Source organism: Terrapene carolina, unplaced genomic scaffold, assembly GCF_002925995.2.
Source record: "Terrapene carolina triunguis isolate 2854851 unplaced genomic scaffold, T_m_triunguis-2.0 Scaffold58, whole genome shotgun sequence".
NCBI classification, from domain to species: domain Eukaryota; kingdom Metazoa; phylum Chordata; order Testudines; family Emydidae; genus Terrapene; species Terrapene triunguis.
The window spans coordinates 35889526-35915819 of NW_020664409.1; the positions used below are offsets into that span (position 1 = coordinate 35889526).

General features: G+C 40.5%; 1 protein-coding gene across 1 annotated transcript in view; it reads left to right on the forward strand.

Moving 5' to 3' along the window:
* Window positions 1-12968, forward strand: part of LAMA3 (laminin subunit alpha 3) — a 191470-nt gene extending 178502 nt beyond the window's left edge. The window contains exons 67-78 of the mRNA XM_026659438.1: window positions 137-277; window positions 1941-2071; window positions 3081-3212; window positions 4905-5049; window positions 5348-5508; window positions 6479-6668; window positions 7373-7513; window positions 8655-8814; window positions 9017-9147; window positions 9937-10030; window positions 10414-10533; window positions 12197-12968. Coding sequence (XP_026515223.1) covers window positions 137-277; window positions 1941-2071; window positions 3081-3212; window positions 4905-5049; window positions 5348-5508; window positions 6479-6668; window positions 7373-7513; window positions 8655-8814; window positions 9017-9147; window positions 9937-10030; window positions 10414-10533; window positions 12197-12342 — 1692 coding nt within the window. The 3' untranslated portion in view covers window positions 12343-12968. The remainder of the gene's footprint in view (window positions 1-136; window positions 278-1940; window positions 2072-3080; window positions 3213-4904; window positions 5050-5347; window positions 5509-6478; window positions 6669-7372; window positions 7514-8654; window positions 8815-9016; window positions 9148-9936; window positions 10031-10413; window positions 10534-12196) is intronic.
* The last annotated feature ends 13326 nt before the right edge of the window (window positions 12969-26294 follow it).

Genomic DNA, 26294 nt, shown 5'->3' on the forward strand with positions numbered 1-26294 from the left:
GTTTTCAGTTAGAGTCCGTTCATGTATATATTAGCTTGAATAAAAGAATGAGAGACCAATTTCATAACTTACCTTAGGCAGTCCAGTAAAAAAAGTGATACATGAAAACCTAATTCATCATCTCTTTGCCTTTTAGCTTGTGAGATCTGCAACTTTCTCCAGGAATGGAATACTGGATTTGAATGATGAAGGTTTCCCATTTCCCAGCAATTTCCAAGTCGGATTTGGCTTTCGTGCGTTGGCACCCAGTGGAACGTTATTAAATTACAATATAAGGGTATGAAACATTCATTTCTGTTTCTGGATAAGAAAACTCATGTCTGTTTGGGACAGGAACATTTTTCAAAATCTCAATTTCTTGCAGAATGGGAAAACTTTTTCCTGCCCAATTCTACTCCCAATAAGATCTGGTCAAAAAAAAATTGAGTTTTGAAATTTTTCATTGAAAAGAATAGACCTTTTGTGGTGGAAACTGTCCCTTAAAACAGTGGCTCTCAACCTTTCAAGGAGGCTGATTTGTCTTGTGTACCCCAAGTTTCACCTTGCTTAAAAACTACCAGCTCACAAACTCAGAAATAAAAATACTAAAGTATCACAGCACACTATTATTGAAAAATTGCTTGCTTTCTTATTTTTACCATATAATTGTAAATTGAGAAACACTGATATAGTACATAGAGCAGTATAAACAAGTAAATGTCTGTATGAAATTTTAGTTTGTACTGACTTCACTAATGCCTTTCATGTAGCCTGTTGTAATACTAGGCAAATATCTAGGTGAATTGATGTACCCCCTGGAAGAGCTCTATGTATCCCCAGGGGTACATGTACCCCCTGGTTGAGAACCACTGCCTTAAAACGTTCCCATTTTCCAACCATGACTGCACAGCACTCCAACAGTGTGGGTAAACTTAGGTACAGAGAGATTAAATGACTTGCTTGCTAATATGAAAGTGGCAGAGAGAAGTGACTCCATTGGAGGGGCAGACTGTGGAAGAAGTTCCTCTGTGCTTGTGCTTCTGGAGGAAACAATGGCATTAAGTAGGTGGGGAGTTTAATCTCTACCTCTGATAAAAGTCAATTAAAATACGTTTAAATAACTTTTTTATCTTTTTTTATTTTTTTGCATCCCAAAGTCTGGGGTAGGCAGGGAGAATCATAGAATCATACACTTTAAGGTCAGAAGGGACCATTATGATCATCTAGTCTGACCTCCTGCACAATGCAGGCCATAGAATCTCACCCACCCACTCCTGTATCAAATCCCTAACCTATGTCTGAGCTATTGAAGTCCTCAAATTGTGGTTTAAAGACTTCAAGGTGCAGAGAATCCTCCAGCAAGTGACCCTTGCCCCACACTGCAAAGGAAGGCGAAAAACCCCCAGGGCCTCTGCCAATCTGCCCTGGAGGAAAATTCCTTCCGGACCCCAAATATGGTGATCAGCTAAACCCTGAGCATCTGGGCAAGACTCACCAGCCAGACACCCAGGAAAGAATTCTCTGTAGTAAGTCAGATCCCACCCCATCCAACAGGCCATTGGGCATATTTACCGCTAATAGTCAAGATCAATTAATTGCCAAAATTAGGCTATCCCATCATACCATCCCCCACAGCTCCCCTTGGAAGGCTGTTCCAGAACTTCACTCCTCTGACGGTTAGAAACCTTTGTCTCTTTGGAGCTGTGTTAGCTGCAGGGGTTCTGGAGTCATATGATTTGGGATATTACCCTGGGAGAAGTACAGTTTTTGGGGTGGCCCAGAACAGTTTTGTGGGAAGGAAGTTTTCCTCCCACGGAGCCATGTTGGATTCCAAGAACTCTTGGGAGCAATGCACGCTGCCACCCTGACTTACCATTGGGAATTGGGTTCATGGTGATATCAGGAAAACCTGAAGCTGCCTATATTTAATTATAAGTTTATAGGATTTTTTTTTTTTTTAGCCTTATGTGCTTACCATCTTTCTGAGAGACGGCTTTGTAATCGTAAAGATGACAGATGAGGAAAAACAATCCAGCAAGAAATATGAAGATGGTTCAATGCATTATGTGTCAGTAATCAAAGATGGCAACATGTAAGTCCAGTTCTGTGTTTGGTTTTTGAATGGACTGCAAGCCTTGGTTAGAAAGAGAAGATTGTAGAATGTTTGCTTGACCTGATGTTTGGTTATAAAATGGTACAGAGTTAAAACTAAATTCTGAATCGTGCTAGCAGTGGACATGGACATTCTGAAGCACCAGAAGATTCTTGGTCTGCGTATTTGCATGTCAGTACCTACTGAGTTCCAGTTCAGCTCCTGAACTTCACAGCAACACTGGTAGTCTGAGCTTTCAAACCAAAAGGCTTGAATCTGCTTTTCTGTGCACTAAGTGTCTTTCTCTGTGGTTGGGCAAGACATAGCTTTGGACAGCTTCTCACACTCATAGTCTTCGCATCTTTGAGTGTAAATTGCAAACCTGTCTAATGCAGCTGTTTTACAGGCCTGAGGAGGAAGGGTAATAGCTCTCCTAATTTTCTCAATATCGATCTCATATATAGATTGAGACAATTTACTAAAATTTATCTAATTTACTGAAAATTAGATGACTTCTAAAACACACTGGTCTCCATAGGGTTATATAAAAACTTGTGCTGGCTAAAAAAGAAGGGTTTGAAAGATAGCCTGCGATTGTATTAAAGCCCTGGGCTAGTGATAACGTTCAGAGTTTTTCTGTAGTAGCAGTATCCAGCTTGTCAAATTCTGTTTCCTTTTGGCATAAGGGGTAGCATCCTGGCCCCATTGAAGTCAATGGAAATTGTGCTGTTGACTTCACTGAGGCCAAGATCTCACCCAAAGAATGTAAGGCTACGTGCTGCTCTCATTATAACTGTACTGCACCATTTTAAATATGGTTAAGTCAATGAACTAGTATTGGCATAAAACCCATGGAAGTGATAGGAGACCAGGCCTGTAAACGCCATCAGAATTAAAATGTAACTGGAAGGCATGTGTGTGTCAGATCTTTCTTTTTAAAAAAATTCATTTAGCTGGTAGTGTGTTTTTCCTAAATTTTTCACTCTTATTTGTATTCATCTTGTTTCAGGGTCAGGCTGCTGGTTGATGACCTGTCTGTGTCAATGGCTGTTGAACCTCAAGGAATGTCTGAAAAATTAAGTTCTATAAGATTGGGTGGGGATAATTTTGAAGGCTGCATCTCCAATGTCTTTATACAAAGGTACTTAACTTGGGAATATTTGCAGGTGCAGACATTGGGGTAAAGAGAGAAATGACCTGTTTTCCTTTATGAGTAATTGGAATTTCTTCTCACTAATCTGCATTTCTTCTAGATACATGAAACCTTGCTGAATGCATAACCTTGTTGCACAACAAATAAATTCTTGTATTTGACCAATTCATCATTTTTGTAAGATTTAATGGAGTTTGATCTTTTGATATTTTGGAAGATCACTCTGAATTGTATTCCTTCACTAGAAATTTGGTTTAAAAGCATGATTATATTGGAATGGGTATATTGCAAGGCAAATTTTTCAAACATCTGTGCCTAAATTATACTCATCAAAAATACATGTGCAGCCAGATAACTGCATGAGCAAGAAACATTTGCATATGCAAAATGAATAATTACATCAACATATGGGGGTACTTGTAAAAAGACCCGATTGCTGGTTTATGTTACCCATTTGTTACTCAGGTTTTTTCCCTCCACATCCACCTGGTGGTAGATACATCTTTGCAAGCCCAATTTAGAAAAGAAATTTCACCTTAAGTGTTTTCATTCATTAGGTTAATTCCTATCACAGGTATTCTCCCAGCTGGGGCCTGCTTGTTTCCGCTGACTATTGAGTGTTTGGATGTGCATGAGTGTGTGTGGTTTCACAAAAATTATGATGTATTTTTGGTTTGTATATATCTTCATTAAATCTTTGCCTTAGCATTGTGAAGTTGTGCAACATGTATACTAACCTCCCTGTCCATCTGTGATCTACCAAAATTGGAGAGATTCCTTTAACCTTACAACCTACATACAGTATGTGTACATTTATTCTCATTGATTTAGCCTTTGCACAAAGAAGATTGGTATAAGAGTGTTTCTGGCAACAGGGCAGAGTTGCACAGTAACAAACTGATAGCTTTTTAGCCCTCATACTTGGGATCCAGTTGAGTGGGAATGTGGCTGATTTAGCAAGACTGTAGGTTTGACCTGACCAGTCCTCTTCTATCGCTAATCAGCAAAACCTTCTTAATTTAGCCAGAAGGTCTGACACTGCCAGAGTTACTGTATTCCAGCTCCCTTTTCTCAATGGCAACAGCATTTTTTCAAGTAAGTAGTTTTTGGTAGGCTCCTAAATTCAGTTGAGGATGCAACAGCAGTGGCTTACCTCAGTAGTATGGCTGTAGCAGAGGTGGGATGTTTCAGGCAAGAACTACAAACTCCTTTCGTTTTTCACAAACTTCCCACCCAATAGGTCATGCAGCATCTTCAAGGATTTCCCCCGCCACCCCCAAGGAAGCAGCTGATACTTTTATTTAGGCTTGGCCTGCTAAAACTGCCAGAGGAACAGCACTGGATGCTATATGCCACCTACTGTATAAGTGGTTGGGCTTTCCTGGTGACATCACATGCTAATACAAAATATATGAGTTCTTATGACAGTAATTCTGGATGTGCTTGTGCCAATAGTTTAGGATCATTAATATAAATCATACTATTGTGACAGGTGAAAATTGGTAGATGTCCCTTGAACAGACTGTAATTGAGAGTAGATCTACCTTGTAAGGCTATATGTCCAAACAATGCAGCTCTAGAATACATGGTGGTTTTCATTAAAGAATAGGGATGATAAAGAGTGGTCTCCTATAGCACTCATTGCTCATTCTCATTCCTCATGTTTATTCCTCATTCTAGGACAGGTGAGCTCCCTCAAGTTCAAAATCTAGTCAGTTATACGGAGAAGTCTGGTGTATCCGTGGGAGCCTGTAGGATATACAAGTCACCCCAGCCAATGCAGCTGAAAGAATTAGCAGATCCTAACAGCTCTAAGATTTTCAAGGTATGTTTATGTTTACTATAAACTCCAGTCCACACTGATTCTCAGGCTTAGGCTCCCCCAACATGAGCTGGCAGGGTTGAGGAATTGATGTTACTCCTTTTCCATCTAGCATCTGGAGCAGGATCTCCCTTCTCCATATCCCATGCTCAATATATAACTCTCCAGAGTGATAACAGTTCATCAGACACTCAAAGAAGCATGTTGACTGGTTCTGATGGGAATTATGAAATACGTATATTGAATTATTATCTCAGTTATCCATATTAAAGATTAAAATTCTGCCTTGCAGTTACAGAAGGAAAAGCACCTTGCTTACCTGACAGGTGCCGAAGTGCAGCTAGACCAGAAAAGCTGTGCTTTACCTACTCAACTAAATTTCATCAATGGAGCTTATCAGTTTGGCAACGCTCCCAACAGTCATTTGCTGTATACACTTTCTCAGGCATCACTGACAGACAGGTAATGCAACAGTTCTCCACTCAACTTCTAATGCTGTATTCTTCAATGAACCTTGAGCCTAGCCTTTAGGTGCTAAGGGTTATGATTTCCCAATGGGCATCTCTTTGGGAGTAATGGGGTGCACCCTGATTGTTCTGTTAAGGGCTTGACAGAGAACTTTTTCTCCCAATCATTGTTTCTACAAAACAAAACTGAACAGGTTGCCTGGAATGAGATGCTTGAATTTAGTGCACATTGAGGCCCAATCCAAGAATCTAAATCTGCCGACTTCCGCCCACATTCAGAAATGTGAATGGTGTACCACATAATTATAATTCCAAAAGCCACTATTGTGTTAACAAATTATTCGACTTGTGTTTATAGGTCAAACACTCTCCCCCTACATTCCATCATAACAGTTAAGACCAGACTAGGTGCTTCTGTTACTGGTTTCTGGGATGGAACTCTCTGAGACTGATGACCGGGTTTTTCAGAAGAGTGTCCTTGTCGGTCGAAGTTCCTTCTTCTCTTGGTTTGCCAAAACTAAAATTCAGGACACACTATATGGCCCTTCTGTTCAGAGAGGATTTTTAATTAAATTCAGTGGCTACCAAACAGTGAAGATACCCACTGGCCTTGTCTACTCTATATTCTCTACATTACTGAGTACATCATCAGCATTCAAATACTTAATAGTAATCTCACTTTGCTGTACTGGTATTATAGGAATATGTATGTTTGTTCCAATTGAATTCACATGTAACTTCCTGCACAGCACAATGACAATAAATATAATGTTTCTGATCACATTTATATCCAGTCTTATACTGATAATTCCAACAACTTCAGTGGAGTGACTCCTGATTTACACTGGTATAAGTGAGAGCAGAATCAGGCCCCCTGCATCTTTCAAAAGGGTATGGAAAGGGTATGACAGTAAGCAAAACAAGGCCATATTTTAATGTCTTCTCTGATCCTCTTTCCACTAAAGGGCACATTTTTCAATAGACGTACGGACTGCATCATCAGGAGGACTGATATTTTTTGTGGGAAATAAGCCTGAGAGCTCTTATATGGCTCTTTACATTTCCAAGGGACGTTTTGTCTTTTCATTTGGTGTTGGAGGAAAGAAAATTAAAATCAAAAGCAAAGCAAAATACGATGACGGGCAGTGGCATACTGTAAGTATAACGACAGTTAGGACAGAATTAACTGTGTGAACCATTGCAAAACATGAACCATCGCTTAATATGCACAGTCGTAAGTGCTCAGCATTTTAAAATGCTGGGAGTATATTCACCTCAACCTTGTGGAGCTAGTTCATATGACTGAAGGTTCGTGTGGATGACAGGTGTTTGTTGTCAAGAAGCTCATGGCAGTGGCCTAGTTCTAATGCAGATAGTATTGTAACAATACCTGTATTACTTTAGGAAAGTTCCCCAAAAAAGGGAACATTAAGGTAGATAGTATGTGTCTGTGGGGTAGGGACATTATGGTATAAGGCATTATTCTGATGCCTGTTGGTGTATATCTAGAAAGTCAATGGAATTACTCTGGTTATATACCAGAGTAAGGAAAAACAAGGAACCTGGATAACTGATGTGCCAAAATACTCCTAGTTTTTGAACGATAAGGTATTTGAAAAAGCATTTTACCCACCTACTTTCTTTATATTTTTGCTAGTTTCAAGTGAGCCTCAAAAATGTGTGCTGATTTTAGGACTATACTGTCTATAACTTGATGGATAGGGTTTTCAGAAGCACCAAGATGATTTAGGAGCACAAGTTCCATTGACTTTCATTGGGACGTGTGCTTCTACCTCACATAAGTGATTTTGAAATCCCACCCAATGTGTCTAATGGTAATTATGCTTTCCCCCACAAAGGTGGTATTCAGTATGCATGGGAAGAATGGCCAACTTGTTATTGATGGTCTGAGGGCCAGGGAAGGAAAACTGGCAAGTAATTCCACCTTCAGCACTAAGCCACCAGTCTATCTGGGCGGGCTTCCATCCCTGAAAGTACAGGTAAATAATGGAGATTTTGAGGGTGTTTTTTTCATTGCACTGCAAATGAAGACACTGAAGTATTGTAAAGGGAGGTCATAATGATGAGAGGGATTTAGATTACTAAGGCCATCTATACACGGTGTCCACAAATTCCTAATTATAGACACCCCCCCCTTCCCCAACTGTGTGCCCAGCCCTCAAATTATCAGCATTTCGGTCTATAAATTGATTGCAGCCATGTGCTGCTCCTGATTCCCTTTTACCTCCAAAAATCTAAATCTTCTTTTCTCCAAGAGCACTTCTTCCCCTTAGAGCGTTCACTTCAGCAGATACTTAAGGTGTCTCCAGCTAAACTAGATTTAGTAATATTCAGTACCAGAGGGAGGGATTCACACTTACTAATCACTGTGATTTTAGGAGGGATTATAGATGCAGAATTTGATTCTAATCTTAGGTATGCATTGCCTCTGTTACCTTTAAAAATGACCTGTTAGGTATGTGCATCACTACACAATAGCTGTTTGGGGTGGGTGGGTGGGTGGTTAGTATTTGAAATCAGAATTAGACTGTTAGATTGTCAATATTTTGATGTATCATTGGAAGACAGCTATTCTACAAATAAGATTTTGCAATAACCCTTTCAAGATTTCAACTTTTCTAGCACGCTTGACTCTTTCGTGGTTTACTGGTATTTCTTTCATGACATAGTACACATTTTCACTGTATCAGGGACAGTCTTTAGGTGCATTTCATACTTGGGTTTTCCACCATCAAACAGTGGTCAGGAAGGAATTTTCCTCCAAGGCAGATTGGCAGAGGCCCTGGAGGTTTTTCGCCTTCCTCTGCAGCATAGGGCACGGGTCACTTGCTGGAGGATTTTCTGCACCTTGAGGTCTTTAAACCAGTATTTGAGGACTTCAATAACTCAGGCATAGGTTAGGGATTTGTTACAGAAGTGGGTGGGTGAGATTCTGTGGCCTGCATTGTGCAGGAGGTCAGACTAGATGATCATAATGGTCCCTTCTGACCTTAAAGTCTATAAATCTATGAACTGCTTGGCTGATCTGTTATTAAAATAATAGCCAGCATGCTTTAATTTGTTATATTATTATTAATTAATTATTATTATTATTACTCATGTTTTTAAATATGCTTTCAGAATATACCAAGAAAGAGTTTTGTAGGTTGCCTGAGAAATTTTAAAATGAATGGAAAGCTCATGAATACTCCTCATCGGAACACTGGTGTCCCTCCATGTTTGGATGGCTCTTTGGAGACTGGGATATATTTCTTTAATGAAGGGGGATATATCGTCATTGGTAAGTAGTGTAGCAATTGCTACGTGGAGCTGTCTTTATTATATAATCCACATAGATAGATAGAGACATAGATATATAAATATCAGTTTATTATATCATATAGATATAGCTCCATGTTGTACGTGTATATATAGGTGATACTCTTCCCCTTTTTAATGTGCTGTTCTAATTATTCTCCCTCCTCCCCTTCTCACACCTGTAGATAACTCTTTTGTGATGGGTTTGGAATTTAAGATCATATTTAACATTCGTGTGAGAAGTCTAACAGGTGTCCTACTCCATACTGGAAACAAACAAGGCAACTATTTAACTGTTTACATGGAGGCAGGAAAGGTGAGTGTAGGGTTTATTTCTGTTTGAATTGTATTACCATAACTAAGAAGAGACACACCTTACTTTGAAAACCAAACTAACTTCGTACAAAAGAAAACCAAATTAAAAATACATTTGAAAACTTCATGATGGTGTCTTATAACCATCTCTGGGGAGCGTGAACCTTAAATTTGCTACCATACCAGTATGAGCGGCTTCCATTGTATGCACGCAGGCTTCCATCAGGCAGCTCCATGATAATCAGTGCAGGGTGAAGGGAAGTGTCAGAGAATCCTCCTCTCCTCAGGACAAGGAACACCTGTGGTACTCTGCTCCTACAAAAATCTAGAAGGGTTTAGGCCAATGGATCATGGAACCATGTGCTCTCACTTCTCCTTTAACCGTCAGGCTGCTAGGAAGAGCGCAACCATGGAGCACTGACTGCTCTGTGCAGCTCCCTGTGTAGTTTCTCCGTAGCTTTCTGCACACACCCACTGCAGAATCTCAGCAGTTCTATTTTAGTATCTTTTTCAATAGCTGAAGGGTGTGTCAGGGGAGTTGAAGAAAACCCGGGGAAGGAGGCAAGGGCGTGGATTTATGTATGTATAGAGTATACACTATCCTCTCTTAGGGCTCTGTAAATGGAATCTACCCTCCTTTAAGGAAAACTGTTTGGGAATACAAATATTGACTGTGCCTTTTAAAGTGTTGGTGAAATGCATCAGTCAGTGAGTTCAGTAAATTGTTTAGAGTCGGATATTCTTTTGTCACTCCTTTCTTTTCCCTAGTAACTTGAAAGATGTTTTACAGGTCACTGCCTCTGGAAATAATGGTGCTGCAGAGTTCCAGACATCTGTCACTCCTCAGCGGTCTCTATGTGATGGACAGTGGCACTCCATAGCAGGTACTGTATCCTCTTGCCTGCTTTTCTGAAACTGGAACGGGTGGGAAGAACAAAAAAGACTGCCGCAGCCCTAAATTTAATGCCTAGCCCCTTATACGCTAAATAATTCCATTGCTGTTTTTTCTGAGAACACTCTTTAGAGTAATAACAGGCTGTAATTATTTAAGACTGCATGTAGGGAAAAGAACCTTTGGGCTTTTATGTTGAACACTTTCTCATCCCCATAGTATTTTGGTATATGTCAGTTTGACTTGGAAATATAGTGAAATAAAGCTTCCCCTATAAATCACACTCCTGCAAGACAAACACTTCTTAAAATAGTAGGTCATGGCTTGTGGATGCTTGACTGGAGCAAAGTTACTGATTTACCAAATTCCTTACAGTAACTCAGAAACAGAACATTGTGCACCTAGATGTGGATGCAAAGAGCAACTACACCATTGGATCCTCTGCCTCACTTTCTGCTAACGTGGGTCATCCACTTTATTTTGGAAGAATTCCAGGTAATATTACTTCAAGTTAATGTTTCATTGCTCTTCCTGGTGTTTTGTTTCTTTTTGTGAAAGAAAAAAAATCAAACACACTATGGGCCATATCATCTCCTATAAGGGAAAAAATACTCAGGTGACAGGAGACTTAACTTGTATTATCTCATCATTTTTTGTCAGGTAGGCAGGGTCTTGCACGCTTTCTCTCTCTCTCTCTCTCTCTCTGACACACACACACACACTCTCTCTCTCTCTCTCTCTCTCCAGTACAGGCTGGCATAGCCCTGTAGCATAGATGCAGCCTACGCCATTAGAAAGCATTTTTCTGTCTGTGTAGGAACACCACCTCCCTGAACAACATGAATTACCTCAACAGAAGCACTCTTCAGTCAACATAGCTATGTCTACACTGGGGCTTAGGTTGGCATAGCTACATAGGTCAGGGGAGTGGTTTTTTCATACCTCAACTTACATAGCTATACCAATATAACTTTCATATGTCAACCAAACCCCCTCCACCCCCACACCCACCAGAACTGGTAGGAGGTCTACCACTTGAAATACACAGATATATTATCTTTGGAGGTCAATGCCATCCATTGGGGACCCTGTGTGTTTGCACTGCTTCCCAGTCTCCCCATCACTCCCAAGTCTGCCTGGCTCCATCAGGGTCTGTGCTGTCAATACCTCTCTACTAGCCCTAGTTCCACCATCAGGGTCAGCTTTTTTGAGCTGCAGGAGTCACCATTCTGTTATGTGAAATTTGGGTCAGGAGAGAGGAAAAAAATGCTAGTGTAAAAATGAATTGGGGCAGCGAGGAAGGCAGAGGTAGCTACAGACCTGACATTTCCTCTTTTCTGCATTCCCCCCTCTCCGCCCCCCAAGCTAGGTCCATGAGCCAAGGGAACGCTGACTAGCCACCAGGGTCAAAAGGGGGTAACACTATAAACATTACAGTATTTATATTGGGTCTGATGGCCCCTCTCTGTTTTCACCCAGTCTACATTAGGTTTTCCTCGGGATGTTCCGGTTGGGAGTAAAAGCTGATGTTGTAGTCTGATATTTTCATTTATACAAAGTCCTGCTTCTCCAAATGCAGGAGGAACCAAAAGCAGAAAGGAGTAGCTTCTTAGCTTACAGGCCCAAGCTTCTTTCAGCCAGCACCCCCAACCCAGCACTTCTCTCAGGGTCACTCCATGCTGTCTCAGTCACTGCCTGGTTGTGTGTTCCTCCCCCTGGCCCCCACCAAAACAATGCTCACAAAAAGCCGCTCCACCCATAGTCCAAAACTCCTGGGAAGGTTCACATACTCCTTTTGTTATAGGTGAGGGCTTGAGATGAATTTATCCTTCCAATTACATTAACTGAAGGGTGTATTCACACCCATCAATCTCACTGAGGTTTTAACTCAACTCATAGCAAGGTTTCACCGAGGTCATAACAACAGCAAAACATGATAAAATGTGCAATATTTTTTTTAATTATTTTATTTACCATAGTAAAGTAGTTTTGTTCAACTTGGAATGTTGGTATCATATTACATTCTGAAAGCAAAGACTATCCAATCCTTTCAATAATCAGAGGTATCAAAGGGAACATCTTAAAGCCACCAGCCTGTTGTATTCAGTGCTTTACAAAACAGCTCATATTTAGCTGTCTTTCTTCCTTGTCTTTACAGCAAATTTGGAAACACCCTTGCTTCCTGTTCGGGACTCCTTCCTTGGCTGTCTGCAGAACATTAAAATAAATGACAAACCTGTCTCTGTCAGCAAAATTTCAGAGGTTCATGGTGCAGTGAGCTTGAATGGATGCCCTGCCAATTAACTTTGCCATTACATAATAAGGGAATTATTTGTACCCTCGTTGGGTTGGGTCTCCTGATGTACTGTATGAATTACTGCAATATGGGTTCTCCTCCCCTGATCACTGTGTTACTCTTGTCAATTATGACGTTCAAAACGGCTTACAAGTTGATGCATCTTCTGGAATGGTGGCCTGTGCCAAAGCTAATTAAAAGTGTTGGCTTTGTTAGACTCCTTATTAAATTTGATTGCTTTCCCGGGTAATTCATTGGGTGTGTGAGAGATATACATAAAATATAAAATAGTATTGTTTTTACACATAGTGGGCCAAATGCTGCTTTCATCCTCCTGGTGTAGCATTACACTAACTCCATTGACTTAGCTGGAGTTATTTTGGATTGACGCTGGTGTGAGTGACTGCAGAATCTGGCCTAATATAAAGAACTTTATAAAAATATATACATTTCTTTGGGTTGATGAGCAGTGTTTATACTGAAGTGTACATTAATGTTAATAATAATATAAATGGAGTTTGAAGCACTTTAAAGAGTGGAACTCTGGAAGATTGTTGCTGTGTTAAGAGTTCTGGGGCCAAATAAATGGAATATGCTCTTTTAAAGTCTTCCATATTCTTATTTGGTTGTAAAATTCTTTTAACACGGCTTTTTCCTTAACTTGTTATTCACCGTGGCCAAATTCTGCTTGGTTTATGTGAGTAAGCCCATTGACTTCAAGGAGACAGCTTGCCAGAGTAAGTGGGACTGGGCCCATTGTTTCTGGTTTAGATATGAAACACTTCTGATTAGGATAACTTTCCCTGTGGCTTTCAGAACTAGGATAGATGCTCAGTTTGTTTTCCTGATGAAATGAAGACAAGACCAATTTATTAACACCGAAGTACTGAGCGCACTGTCACTTATACAGCACAAACTGCAACACTAAAACCAAGAGAATGCTTAGTTTGACATTCAAGTTTGTCTGACCATGATCCCTTACCCCACAGAACCCTGTTTGCATTGTTATTATGAATATGGGGCTGGGCTGAGTAAATGCTGTGGGGCTTCAATCACCACATTCATTCAAACCCAGCATTTTCACCCTATTTAAGTATTAGTCCACTCCCCAGTGCACAGCCCCTATCCTTGTCTGAAAACTGCACTCGCTCTGCATCTTCCAAGGCTCGGCAAGTCTGTTTGGAAGCTCTTATGTTGTTCCTAAAGTCAGCCACTAGATGGCATAAGATAGCAGTATAAACAAACCTCAGGTCCCACAGGCTGTGTGGTTCATCTTCATGATGTGTCCAATGCCTTCCAGGACAAGATTCAGCAGCCCTGTCTATGTTCGAGTGTTTGGCACAGCATGCAGTATGGGTAGTAAAACATGCTGCCTAGCAAGATGGCCCTTATGGATTTGAGCATTAATTTCATAAAAAATCTTGTGGCTTCAATGTGTGTGTTTGAAAATCAAACCAAAAACCCTCCATTATACCAAATCTCTGTGTTGCTCCTTTTTCTGTGGCTATTCTGTTAGGGGCAAAGCCAGCCCTCTCTTTGCCCGTATGGAGGGTTCTGTAGCAGCATAGCCAGTGTAGTTCTGCTGCTCTATGGTGAGGGATGGACAGAGTGTGGGGAAACGGCACAGAGGATGAGCTGTGACAGGGACTAGAGGATATGGTGCTGCATTGATCCACCTGTATCACACCCCTGGAGGTGGTCTAATGACCCTTAAGCTATTTCAGCAGAGAGCAGGTAGCAGCTAGATGGTATTTATATAGGATGTGTCTTCACACCGTTCAAAAAGCTTTCCAATGGGTAAGTTAGCCAAAACTATTGAAAGGTGCAGTTATTTTACAACCTTAGTTGGCATTAACATTTCCCAGTGCAGGAGAGGAAAAACAGTAAAAGACATAGGAAAATTCTCCAACAATTCCCCAGCAGTATTCCCATAATTCCTACCTGCCAAACTGCTCCCTGCAGCAGATTCTCCCTGACTCACAAAGTAGTGATGAATCAGTCTAATCCTCCTCCACAGCCCAGAAAGGGCAAGCTCTTGTTTTTCAGAAATTCTAAGGCCGTGGGGGGGGACCATTGTGATCATCTAATCTGACCACCTGTATAGCACAGGCCATAGAATGTCCCCAAAATAATTCCTAGTTTTGCGTAGCTGAGATTTAGTATCACAACCAGAGGCAGATCTTGGATTCCAATCCCCTTGCAATTAGTTTCATTTAACCAGGGCTAGTTCTAGTGCTGACTGGAAATATATTTAGAAAGATTTATTGAGTAAGCTCTAGTGATTAGTAAGTGTTACTTTAAAAGCTGACTGGCTGTAATATGTATTGTAATTGTGTTGCAAAGTCAGTTCTGTTTTTCATCATTTCTTCAGTCATGTTGTTCCCATAATTGACTAGTCACCCCGTAGTATAAGATTGTCTTGTCAACTTGTGCCAACAAGTAAAACAATCAAGACCTTGGATATATGCAGCTAAACACAGATAAATCTACAATGGGCTGATAAACATCTGCTGAAAATCCTTTAGAGCTTAGATCCCAGCAGTCACTGGGCAAACCCTACTTTACGAAGAATTTGTTTCTGATTAGATTACGCTGGTAATTTTAAAAAATCTGATTACAAGAAGAAATTCAGGTATTAAACAGTGAGCTACAGATCATACATTACACCTGATCTGTGTATGAAATATTCTGAGCTTTCCCAAATGAAAACCATCTTCTTTCCCGAAAATGAGGGTTTGTTCATTTGAATAGCTCCAGCTCACCAACTGCAGAGATGATGTACTGAAAAAATTACTTTTGTTTCAGTTCTGCGAGGAATTCATTTATGTGTAAAAACACCCCCATAAAACTTTATTTATTTTATACAAGTCAAGAATGATTGAAGCCTATTCTCTGATCAAAAGTTGGCCACATGCAGTACTTGATAACAATCCAGCCCAAGTTTAGTAATGTCATTATAATTATGAATTTTACCAAGGCACTCATACCAAGCCCTCTGCAATTCTCCAAGACAATGAGTGGAACCGATCCAAAGTCCACTAAAGACAACGGAAAGACCTGCTGAATTCAATGGGCTTTGAATCAGGCTCTTTATGGATACTTTTTAAAAAAAATCGTATTTTCTAAATAACTATTCTATGGTATCCGCCCATCCTCCTTCCAGTTACACATATAACATTGAAAAATAAAGCTGCCGTATATAAGAGAGCGGAACATGGTCTCCACATAGCTAAGACACAGCAAATATGACTATTCTTACAGAAACACAATTCTTACATTGCCTAAACAACTGATAGGAAAAAAGGTTAAACCTTTTGACTGGCAAAACAAGTAAAAGGCTGCTATTGGCAAAGGAGAGACAAAAAGCAGGTTGAGTAGAGAGACCTTCAGTACCTGGCTTGGAGACTAGGGAGAGGCAAATATGAAAATACAAAGCCCGGTAAAATAACATCCCAGCATCCCATCTTCCCAATAAAGAGGATGGAACAAGAAGTAAATGTGATATAGCTAATATAACAATCACACTAAACCTGCAACCTCATCTTCAGCTTCCCTCATTTCTCCCCTCAATTCTGTCCAACACCCTACTGTTAAAATCAGGTTTCTTAACCAGCATCCAGCCTTGCCCTCCCACCTTGAGTCCCTGCCCTGGCTTCCTATTTCCTTCCACATCAAATTCGGACTCTCGTCTTCACCCTCAAAGCTCTCTGCAACTCTACCCCTGCACACAGACCATCGCTGGATCCTCCACATATGCACTTCATTTGTCAGTTCAGCTCACTTTGATGCATCTCTGGTCTCCCACAAGCAATTCCATAGCGCCCCTTATTTCTGTAAGAACTGCCATGCCCCTGTGTGCAAAGCTGCCTCATTCTCCTTCATCAAAACCCATTACTTCCTGGATAGCCTTCCATTGCTGACACCCTCCCTGCTCTCTTCCCGATTATACTTAGATGTTCAGATATAAACAAACAAAATCAGTATATGGGAGAAACTAACATGTAATGTGTGTAACAGTCTCATAAGCTTCACTGTTGAATCAGTTCACTAGCCGTGCCCCCTATCTCCACCCATTGTTTGGCTTCCCTTATAGCCCTGCTGTGGTATGTCTAATTTAGACTGTAAACTCCATGTGACCTGTCACTTTCTGTCTGTAAAGCAAAGCCAGTACACTTGTGGTACTGTATAAATAATAAAAAATAGCAAAAAAGTCACACTGAATAGTCTTCTCAGCATTCCAGCAAGGAGCGGGTCCCAAATGCGCTCATAACCATCGAGGCTCTAATTCTCCTCTCACTCATGCTGCTGTGAGCCAGTAATAACTCCACTGATTTCAGAGGCGCTCCCTCCACCAGTGTAAAACAGTCAAGGAGCCTGAGTCTCCTCTCCCATACACCAATATAAAACTAGTATAAGGGAGAGGGGAATCATAAGGCCCCTTAAATCATTTTCTAGGACTATTATTATTTATTTGTATTATCATAGAGTCTAGGAGCCCTAGTCATAGACCAAAACCCCATTGTGCTAGGTGCTGTACAAACACAGAAAGACAGACTTAGCCATCTTTCATTGAAGGCCGCATCCCAGGTCAGATTGTCATACATACCCAAAAGCTACATTAAAAGTCCATTATTAAAGTTGCAAAGTGAAGCATGCAAAAGTTAGGAAATGCCAGAATTAAGGTTGCCTGGGCAATCTGAATTCAGCTCCCTGATGCCTAGGCATTAGGACAAAATCTGTAATTACATGATGACATACTATTCTTTCCACAGGACCACTACCTTACTCAGGGGGCCAGATCCTCAGCCAGTGAAAATCAGCCAAGGATTAAGACTTTGACAGCTACACTGATTTACACTAGCTGAGGCCCTGGTCCAATGATTTCAGTGGCATTACTTCTGATTTACACTGCTGTGAGAGCAGAATCAGGCCATAAGTGGAACCATTTTGAATGTTCAAATTCTTGTACTTCACATTATCTTGCTAGAGGAGGCATCTGTTCGCAAGCATTAGTCGCTAAAGGAGACATATGGCCCTTTGGCATTCTTGGGGGGGAAAGTGATTCCAAATGATTCATGTGTATTGAGAATAAAAACCAAGCACCACCAAAAATTACTACTAATCTTCACCATGAATTAATTAAAAAGGAATGAAAAGGTTAAACCCTCCCACAGTAGCCTGAAATGCCATCAAAGAGACTGTGGGCCTGAGCCTCAGAGCAATGCTGATTTACACAGGTAAGGATTTGGTCCTTTATGTCCAATCACCTGTTGGGATCCTAGTTCTTTTTCTGGAGATTGAGAGAACACTATATATCTATTCCTCAAAAATATTATTAAAGTGACTTTGTTATGAGGAGTCAAAATAAAGAACATTTTGTTTAGTCAGGAAGGGCCTCTTGGCCTCCCATAGAAAACCCCACGGACAGGATAAAGTAGTTAGAAAACTCTGCAACTGATACATGCTCCTCTCTAGGGGCAATGAGTTCAAGCTACATGGAGGCAGCAAGGGGCCCAGCCACCAAACCTTGCAACACAGAGAATCTGTGCAAAAATCAGGTTCTGATCCTGTGAATCTATACTGCTTCCGTGTCCCCCAACAGCCCAGCTGTACAGCTTCTCCTGTTACTGAGCAGCATTCATTCCTGCCAGTTTTCCCAGCATCAGGTTGTCAGGGGAGCTGCACAGAACAGATTACCTGTGGCTCCACCTCTTCTGTGGCCAGACACTCCCTGCAAACTCACAGTGGTGTTCACTCAGAGGGGATCACAGGGCATGGGGGTGAGGGAGGAGAAGAAGGATGGTGTGAAGCTGCCACTCTCCCATATTTTTTTCTGTTTTCTGACCCTTCTTTCTCTTCTTTGCTCCAATTTGAATGGTGGAAGAAAACATCTGGCCTTTAACGACAGATAACCAAATTTACATGCATGCAACTACCAGCTAATTAAACACGTCTGTCTGCAGCTGCAAACAGCAATTAGTCATCCTGAAAGCTTTCCACGCCTCTTCCTGCCTATTTTTCTGTCCCCATTTAGAATTCCAGCTGAAGCACATATCTCCTCTGTGGCACATTGAAAGCTGAGCTCCTTATGTTTCTGAAGAATGTTGTGTGACTAAGCTTAAACCCCATGGTGCAGCTTTGATAAGACTGAACTGAACCTTTGCTTATTTTAATCAATTCTGAGAACAACAGTGCTTTTTGTATAACAAGTGATGTAATCAACCTAAATCCAAGCACCATAACTGCATCCAGATCAAATACATGTATTGAAAGAAAAGATAGGATTGGGGCCTTCGGTTTGGTTCCTAATTCTGTCCCCTGACCTCTAGGGAAGATTCATTTCTGGCTCAGAACTTTGTGCCAGACCCCTGTCTCCCTCCGTCTGGCCAAAACAAAAACCTGAATCCTAGCACCTTTAAACTGTAGGGAAGTTTGGCTCTGGATCTGAATTTTGTACCTCAGATCCATCTAAACTTAAAAGGCATATAACTAAACTGGATCACAATCACACCAAGTAAATTTACAAATCCTACCACTGCCTTCACTGCTGTGCAGTCCACTGGCAATAGAACCATAGGTGCAGTTTGCTGCACATACAGTAGTGGGAAACATAAGGGAGGTCCTCATCCCTTTTGTGACAGAGCCCAGTACTTTGGACAGGTGGAATAAGCTTATCAGCTGCAAGTGAAGAAATGCACATAAGAAGCCACCGGCAATGCGCAACAAGTTGTATTGGTCCTACAAAACCCAGGTAATATGCAGTGTATTCTTGAGTGCTATCTACTGGCATCCTATCTATTAATAAAGCTCTCCTGCAATAGGGGCCAGGGCAGGCAGTGGGAGGGGTAGGGACTAGGGACAGGCTAGAGAAGGCAGGCCTATAGGAAGTTACAGGGCAACTACAGACATTGGAATGTGGTAGGTTCCATTAAATGACTATTTTACTTTGAAGATGGGGATTATTCATCCTACCCACCTCACATCTGCCTGCTGCACTGTCTTCTTGAGCTGAGCTGGGCAATGGATTTGCCTTTAACTGTGGGCCTGGCAAATATGCAAGCATCTTTGCTAAGCAATCTCTAAATGTGTCTGAAATGAAATTCTTCAGTATATTTAGTAACATTTCCATCTGACTTATTTATGTATTTTATTGATTTCTGCTGCCTCTCTCTTGCTCTATTAGGTAGGCCCTTTAAATTATGACAATTGAACAAACACAAATTACATATGCCACTCAGATTAATTGGTGGTTTAAAATCAGAACTACTGCTACCATAACTTTGCCAGCAAGCTTTAGTAGGTGAGGATCAAAACAATTCAAGTAATTACATTAAAACCAAACAGATACAGTAAACAAAATCATGGAGGTTTTCATCATGCCCTGAAACATTTTAAAATATTCATAAGATCAACTGTTTGCAATGTTTTAGATAATTTTCAAATTATCAATACAGTAATTAATAGATTTATAACTTCCAATTGCTATAGTTCAGGGATTGGCAACCTTTGGCACATGGCCCATCAGGGAAATCTGCTGGTGGGCCGGGACGATTTGTTTACCTGCAGCATCTGCAGGTTCGGCCGATCGCAGCTCCCACTGGCTGTGGTTCGCTGTTCCAGGCCAACGGGGGTTGTGGTAAGCGGCGGCCAGCACATCCCTTGGCCCGCGCCGCTTCCCGCAGCTCCCATTGGCCTGGAACGGCGAACCACGGCCACTGGGAACTGCCATCGGCTGAACCTGCGGACGGGGCAGGTAAACAAACCGTCCTGGCCCACCAGCGGATTTCCCTGATGGGCCACGTGCCAAAGGTTGCCAATCTCTGCTATAGTTTATCAGTTCGGTTTTATTGGTATCACCACCATTTCTCATAGTAACTTGGGTACAAAAATCCTAAAGAAAATAAAAAATTGGGAAGAAACATATTTTTGAAAACCGGTGTGAAAATAGTTGTATGTTTTATATGGGTGCCAAGAAGTCTGTTGGGAGATCAATAGTTAATGCAAATGCAGTATATGGTTCTTTGGAAGCATCAGTGTCCTTTAACAATTATGAAAAAACCCTGACCAAAGATACTGATGGACACTAACCAGCACTGTAGTGTTATTACATGTATGGGTAGTTCGAGTATAGATGCACTGAAGCAAGCACATTCCATTACCAAATCCAGGCAAAAATGTTAAGACTAACTTCTAGGAGAAGTGAATTAATTCTTTCATTTGGAACCCTTTGAAAGTTCAGAAATATGCTGACATATCTGAATGAAGGCAAACTATGCAGACACATGTAGATCTGTGCCTGCTTGAAAGTATATGGCTGCATTGGCATGTGCTGATCGACATCACGTACAAGTGAGTTCAGTAGAATTCATAGCATTTGTAAAATGTCTCACATAATGTCTACAGGCCTCAATAAAGCCCTGAATGTGGTGGGCTTCAATTATGTTATATGCATAAGGGAGTGACTATAATCATGTGACCTTCCCCCCTGTCGTGGTATCACGGGGATCTACAACACATGCCCATGGTGCCGCCTTCTATAATAACACTCAACACTAATGTCATGAAGTCCTACTGTGAATCTATGCAGAAGCCCTCCTCTGCCCACTCTGTTTCACCTAGTTTCTCTTCTGTCTCCACTACCCTTTGTTCCTTTTCTTCTGCCTCCAGGCTCCAGCAGTTCTCTCCTTCTGCTCCTCTCTCATTCTCCCCTTTCTGCCTCTGATCTATCCAGTTAATCTACTCTCCCCTGCCTCTGGTTCCTCCACCAGCTGCCCTCCAAGGCACCCACCTAATTAGAGCAAGAAGAGAGCAAAATAAGGGGGATGAGGGCTACCTTCATGGCTCCAGCACAGCTGAGCTCCCAATGCACCTGCCATGACAGCATCAGGAAAGCCGCTGTGCTAACCCCTTGAAGATGGATGCAGTCTTGGGATAAAATTCAGTCGTAATAAATAATTAGCCTGCTTTAGTACATGACTATAGAAATACCTTTCTGCATTGCTGTCAGTGGATCTCAATAAAGGAAGGGGCATGCAAGAGTGAAAGCTATCCTGTTTCCAATTATAAGAGAAACTCCCTATTATTCATGTTTTTGTTACTCAGCCTTTTTGTATTGATTTACCTAAGTGTAGTGTGGTTAGCTGCCTGCATCTCTGTGCTGTTGATACAATAGTTCATCATAATGTTAATAAGAGCTCTGGATAGAGGTGAAATGGCTTTCATAGTCCACACCAGTATTTCCCCAGCATCCTTCTCTCAGCAACTCAGTATTATCTTCAGAAATGATCCTCTGTCAAACTCATTGCTGATTTGATGAGTTGGACAGATGAGTGTGAAGTCAATGGGGGTTTTGCCATTTACTTCCATGAAGCAAGGATTTCATCTTTGGTTCAAATGACAGAATTTAAAAGTGAGATACAAGGTGCGTGAGGTTATATCTTTTATTGGACCAACTACTGTTGGTGAGAGAGACAAGCTTTCAAGCTTACACAGAGCTCTTCTTCAGGTCTAATATCCTGGGACTGACATGGCTACAACAACATTGCATAGAATTTTAATGTCTTATTTATAGAGGTAACTAATTAGTTAGGTATATAAATTCTGTCATTCGCAACCCAGAGCTGATTGAGGGCTCAAAATTGGAGGTCATTTTTTTTAAAAGTAAAGGGATGCTTAAAAAACCGCACAGCAAGCAGAGAAAAAAATCATACCTTCATTTACACCTACAGTGCTACAGAGTAACCGAGGAAGAGTTTACCCCAAAGTATAGAGATGAAATGTATGGGTCTGACTATTTCATTCAGCAGCAAGAAACGACAGATAAGATCTTTATTTTGCTTAATTTAGTCTTAGAATTTTCTGAATTGAAGTGTTTTTCTGGTTGACCAAACATTAGCTTTCTAATGTGTTAAATCCTCTGTTAAATCTTATCTTTGATGAGGAAAAATGATACCATCAAGTGACAAAAACATTATCCTTACTCTTCGCTGTATAGTTATAGTAAAAATTCAGGGACTGTTGGGTGAAACACTCTTATCAAAACACTTAGTTTTTGATATTAGAAGAGCAGATGAAAAAATGAAATGCATTGGTATAAAGATTATTTAAGCATGATCAACACTACCCAGCTGTTGCCTCTGGCGATTACTATCACTTGATTGTGCATGAATATTATTCTGCTTGAATGCACACATTTAACAGATTTAATAGAGGAAGAGCCCTTCACTTTGGGCTTACAGAGGGAAATGATGATTCTCCTCACCCCCTTTAAATTATATAGCACAGGCAGTTATTTTCCTGCACACATGTGGCAAAACTTTTCAGATCACAGCAGTTTCACAGATCATAATCCAGCAACTAGAAACAATAACTTTGACAGTCAGAGAGATCTCCTGCCCCTCAGAGTGTTTTAGGACTTTATTCTGCCTTATGATGTATGCAACAATACATGTTGCTTCTTGGAAAAGTCAGCTGCTGTGTTTTTGTGTGCAAGCCCCAGAGCTGATTTTTTAAATCAAGTCAAGGATGCACAGAACACCACTTACTGGAGGGCAGGATCACATTCTTAAAATGTAAGTAACTAAAACAGACAGGATCTAGGATTTTTGTAGTTCAGATTCCTGCATATGCAAAGGAACAAGCTCACCATCTTTGTCAACTCAGGATTATTAAGATGCACTGTTAACAGGACTGTCCAATGGAGGAACCAAATCTCCTATGCACTTTATTTGAAATGTAGCAACTTATTTCAGTGATGAAGACAAATAATGTGGCCACCACTTTTGACAGACTTCAGTAATGTCTGGTTACAAGAAGAGTAAAACTGAAAATAAGTATGGGTGGGGAAAAGGAGGCTTCTCCCAGAAGTAAGTGTCATGAATCACCATGAGAGAGTTTAACTACTGGGATGTATTCAGTAATAAAATATGAAACATGCACATGATTCCTAAAGGTAGCAGGGACAATAAATAAAAATAGTATTCACAAGTTCATATTTAAAGAGTTAGGAACACTAATTTACACTTGTATACAGTGTCCTCCATCTAAGGATCTTAGAGCATTTAAACATGGAGTAGGAAGCCTTGCAACATACCTCTGAGGTTGGAAAGTATTATTATCCTGTAAGGACACCCTAATCAAGTCATTTGTGGGGAATGAACCTCTGGCTCTAAGAGCATATGTCTCTACTGCTTGAGCTAAAGAATGTGGTCCATTAGTCTGAAGGAAGAAACATACTGAGAAATATCTTTTATGTGGGCCAGACACTATAGAGGGATAAAGATCCACTGGGTTAATGTGAGTTACAATTACCATTTTACAGATGGTAAAATGATACTGATACTGATGCACAGAGAAGTTCAATGCCTGATCCATAGGAAAGTTGTGCTGGAATCTCTTGTCTGCAAGTCCTGTGCCTTAACCCCAAAACTTTTATTCCTCCCTAGATCTTAAAGTGGGTTTCCCACCTGCAACTATATTTCAGAAAAAAAGAGAAAGGATGTGCTTTTAGCGTCTGCCAGGAGAGGAACTACGTATTGGTTGAGGGGTCTTAGGAAAAGGAGGTAGAAGCCCCTAGATCCATTACAGAGCATTCAAGGCTTCCGCTTCTTAGCGAGGTCAGTTCTCAGTAGCTCTATGAACCCCTATAACTATCCCCTCAGTCTCTCCCTTCTGTGTACCTCAGCTCTTAAGCGCATTGATTTGACTTTCCTCTCCCAAGTAAAAGGTACGTTTGTGTCACCCCCCTCCTCCCAGCTTGGTCCACAAAGGAGTAATTTGAATGTAAAGAATTAAGCTAGCATGTGTTAGTGTCCCAGCCTAGCAAGGCTGGAACTATGCTATGTTTGTTGACTAACTGGTTTTGTCACAGGCATTTTCAACAAAACATTCCCAGCCCCTTTCTCTAACCAGGAAGAAGAGCAGGTGCTGGGAATACCAAAATCTGACCTCAAAATTAAAAATTAAAGCAAAAAACCCCAAACAATCTCCCACCCAGTGATGTTTCACTCCTTGCAGCCTTTCTATTTCTGTAGAGCAGGGTTGGAGGACAAAATGATGAAAGCATTTGAATATTTAAGATATTATATATGTCTAAATCCCCAAAGTGAGATAGGAAAAGTGTGAATAATCTTTAAATAATTCCCTACCAAATCATATTAATGCATCAAGCTTCGTGACAACTGTGAAAATGTACTGAAAAAGTATTGTTAAACTAGTGGAAACATAATAACCCTTAGTTGAAGTGAGCTTATGAGTTATTTATTATGTTATGATCATTATTAGCTATGACCTACAAGCATTTTTTATTATTTTAAACTACATGAACATTTTCAAGACACTAATTTAGACAGAGTTTACTACAGCTGAAATGTTTGTCATAATTATCTACAGCTTTACAGATCATTAATTTTCCATCAGAAGCTTGAAACCATTATGGCACTTTTTAAATGATTTTGTGGGTGTATTTGCAAATGAGAAAAGAGAGAGAGAGAAAGAGATCTATCCATTCATAAATAAGGCCAGTCTGTTAACTGGATTTAAGCATTTAGGGTCTTTTGTGACAGAAGCAGCCTAAGTAGGTATTTTCTCCTGCTAAGATGGAATTCTGAGCTCTGTGAGAAGTCAGCCTTCTGAAAGTAAAATATTTTAAATTGTCTTTTAAAAATTCTAATATTGTGATGGTATCTTAGATAAGATTAGTCTGTGTGGGAAAAAGTTTTCCCAAGTAATTTTGGTAAACTAGGTCAGCATGTGGCTGCTGCCTGAATAGAGCTATTGTTAGTATTTAATACTTGTTTTTCCTTTGTTTTCTCTGGAATTATGCACATATGTTTGGTGTTGATTCTGAAAAAAACTGTTATTTAATGTTCTTTAAATAGCAAAAATAACACACCTTCATATGTTACAGTACAAAATACCAGCTGTGTGACTGTGCATATGACAATGAATTTTGTTTAATATTATAGACTTTTAAAAAATATATTATGTTACATTTAAGCAGAACAGTCAGTGCCAGAAAGTCTAGAAGCAGCAACAAGTAAACCCCTGAATTCATCTCTTTGTATGATTGAGTAAATGTGGGGTCCAGAGCAATAGTAAATCTGGAAAAAGCCTGAATTTTGTTAGCCCTGTAGCAGCAAGTAATAAAAGAACCAGTTGCCAGTAGTGGAGATTAGGGACATCCAAGAGTGGCCAGGCAACTCTGAAAGTGTACCCATTTTAGGGTGACCAATAGCAAGTGTGAAAAATCGGGACAGGGGTGCGGGTTAATAAGGGCCTATATAAGAAAAAGCCCCAAATGTTGGGACTGTCCCTATAAAATGGGACATCTGGTCACCCTAACCCATTTCCTGTGGATCATCTTTGGCTTTTCTTTCTTCCTCTCTGTGAGCTTTGAGAAGGCCACTGAAAAACAGGCCAGGAGTGCCTACAGTGAAATGACTTGTGGATCACATTTTGTATTCCCACTGACTTCACTAGGTGCTTCATGTGTTCACCAAAGGTCAGGATTTAGCCCTAAAAATGACAACATTAAAAGGAAATTGTGGAGAGCAAGCTATGAAGATTAGTGTGATTTTGTAGTATCATTTGGCTGTTGTGCTTTATAAAAAAACACATGATGATAAAAGCTCACCTCATAAATATTTAAGTGATAAGACACAATAGGCAGTGACTTTCATTACTGCATGCGTCGATGGTATATTATGAGGTACAAAACCAAAGACCAAGTGACTTTAGCTACTTACAAATGACAATGATTCCTTAGAATCACTTGGGCTTCTCATATCATTCTTACGAAGTGGAATTTATAAATAAAAGAGGAAAACATTCAAAGTTATAAATTCACTGACTATTACTGACATAGCTCAAACATACCTAACAGCCCGTCTGAAAGTGACATTTGTATCCTGAATTCTAACCTCTTTTCAGAATTAACAATTGGATTATATTTGACCTTTAA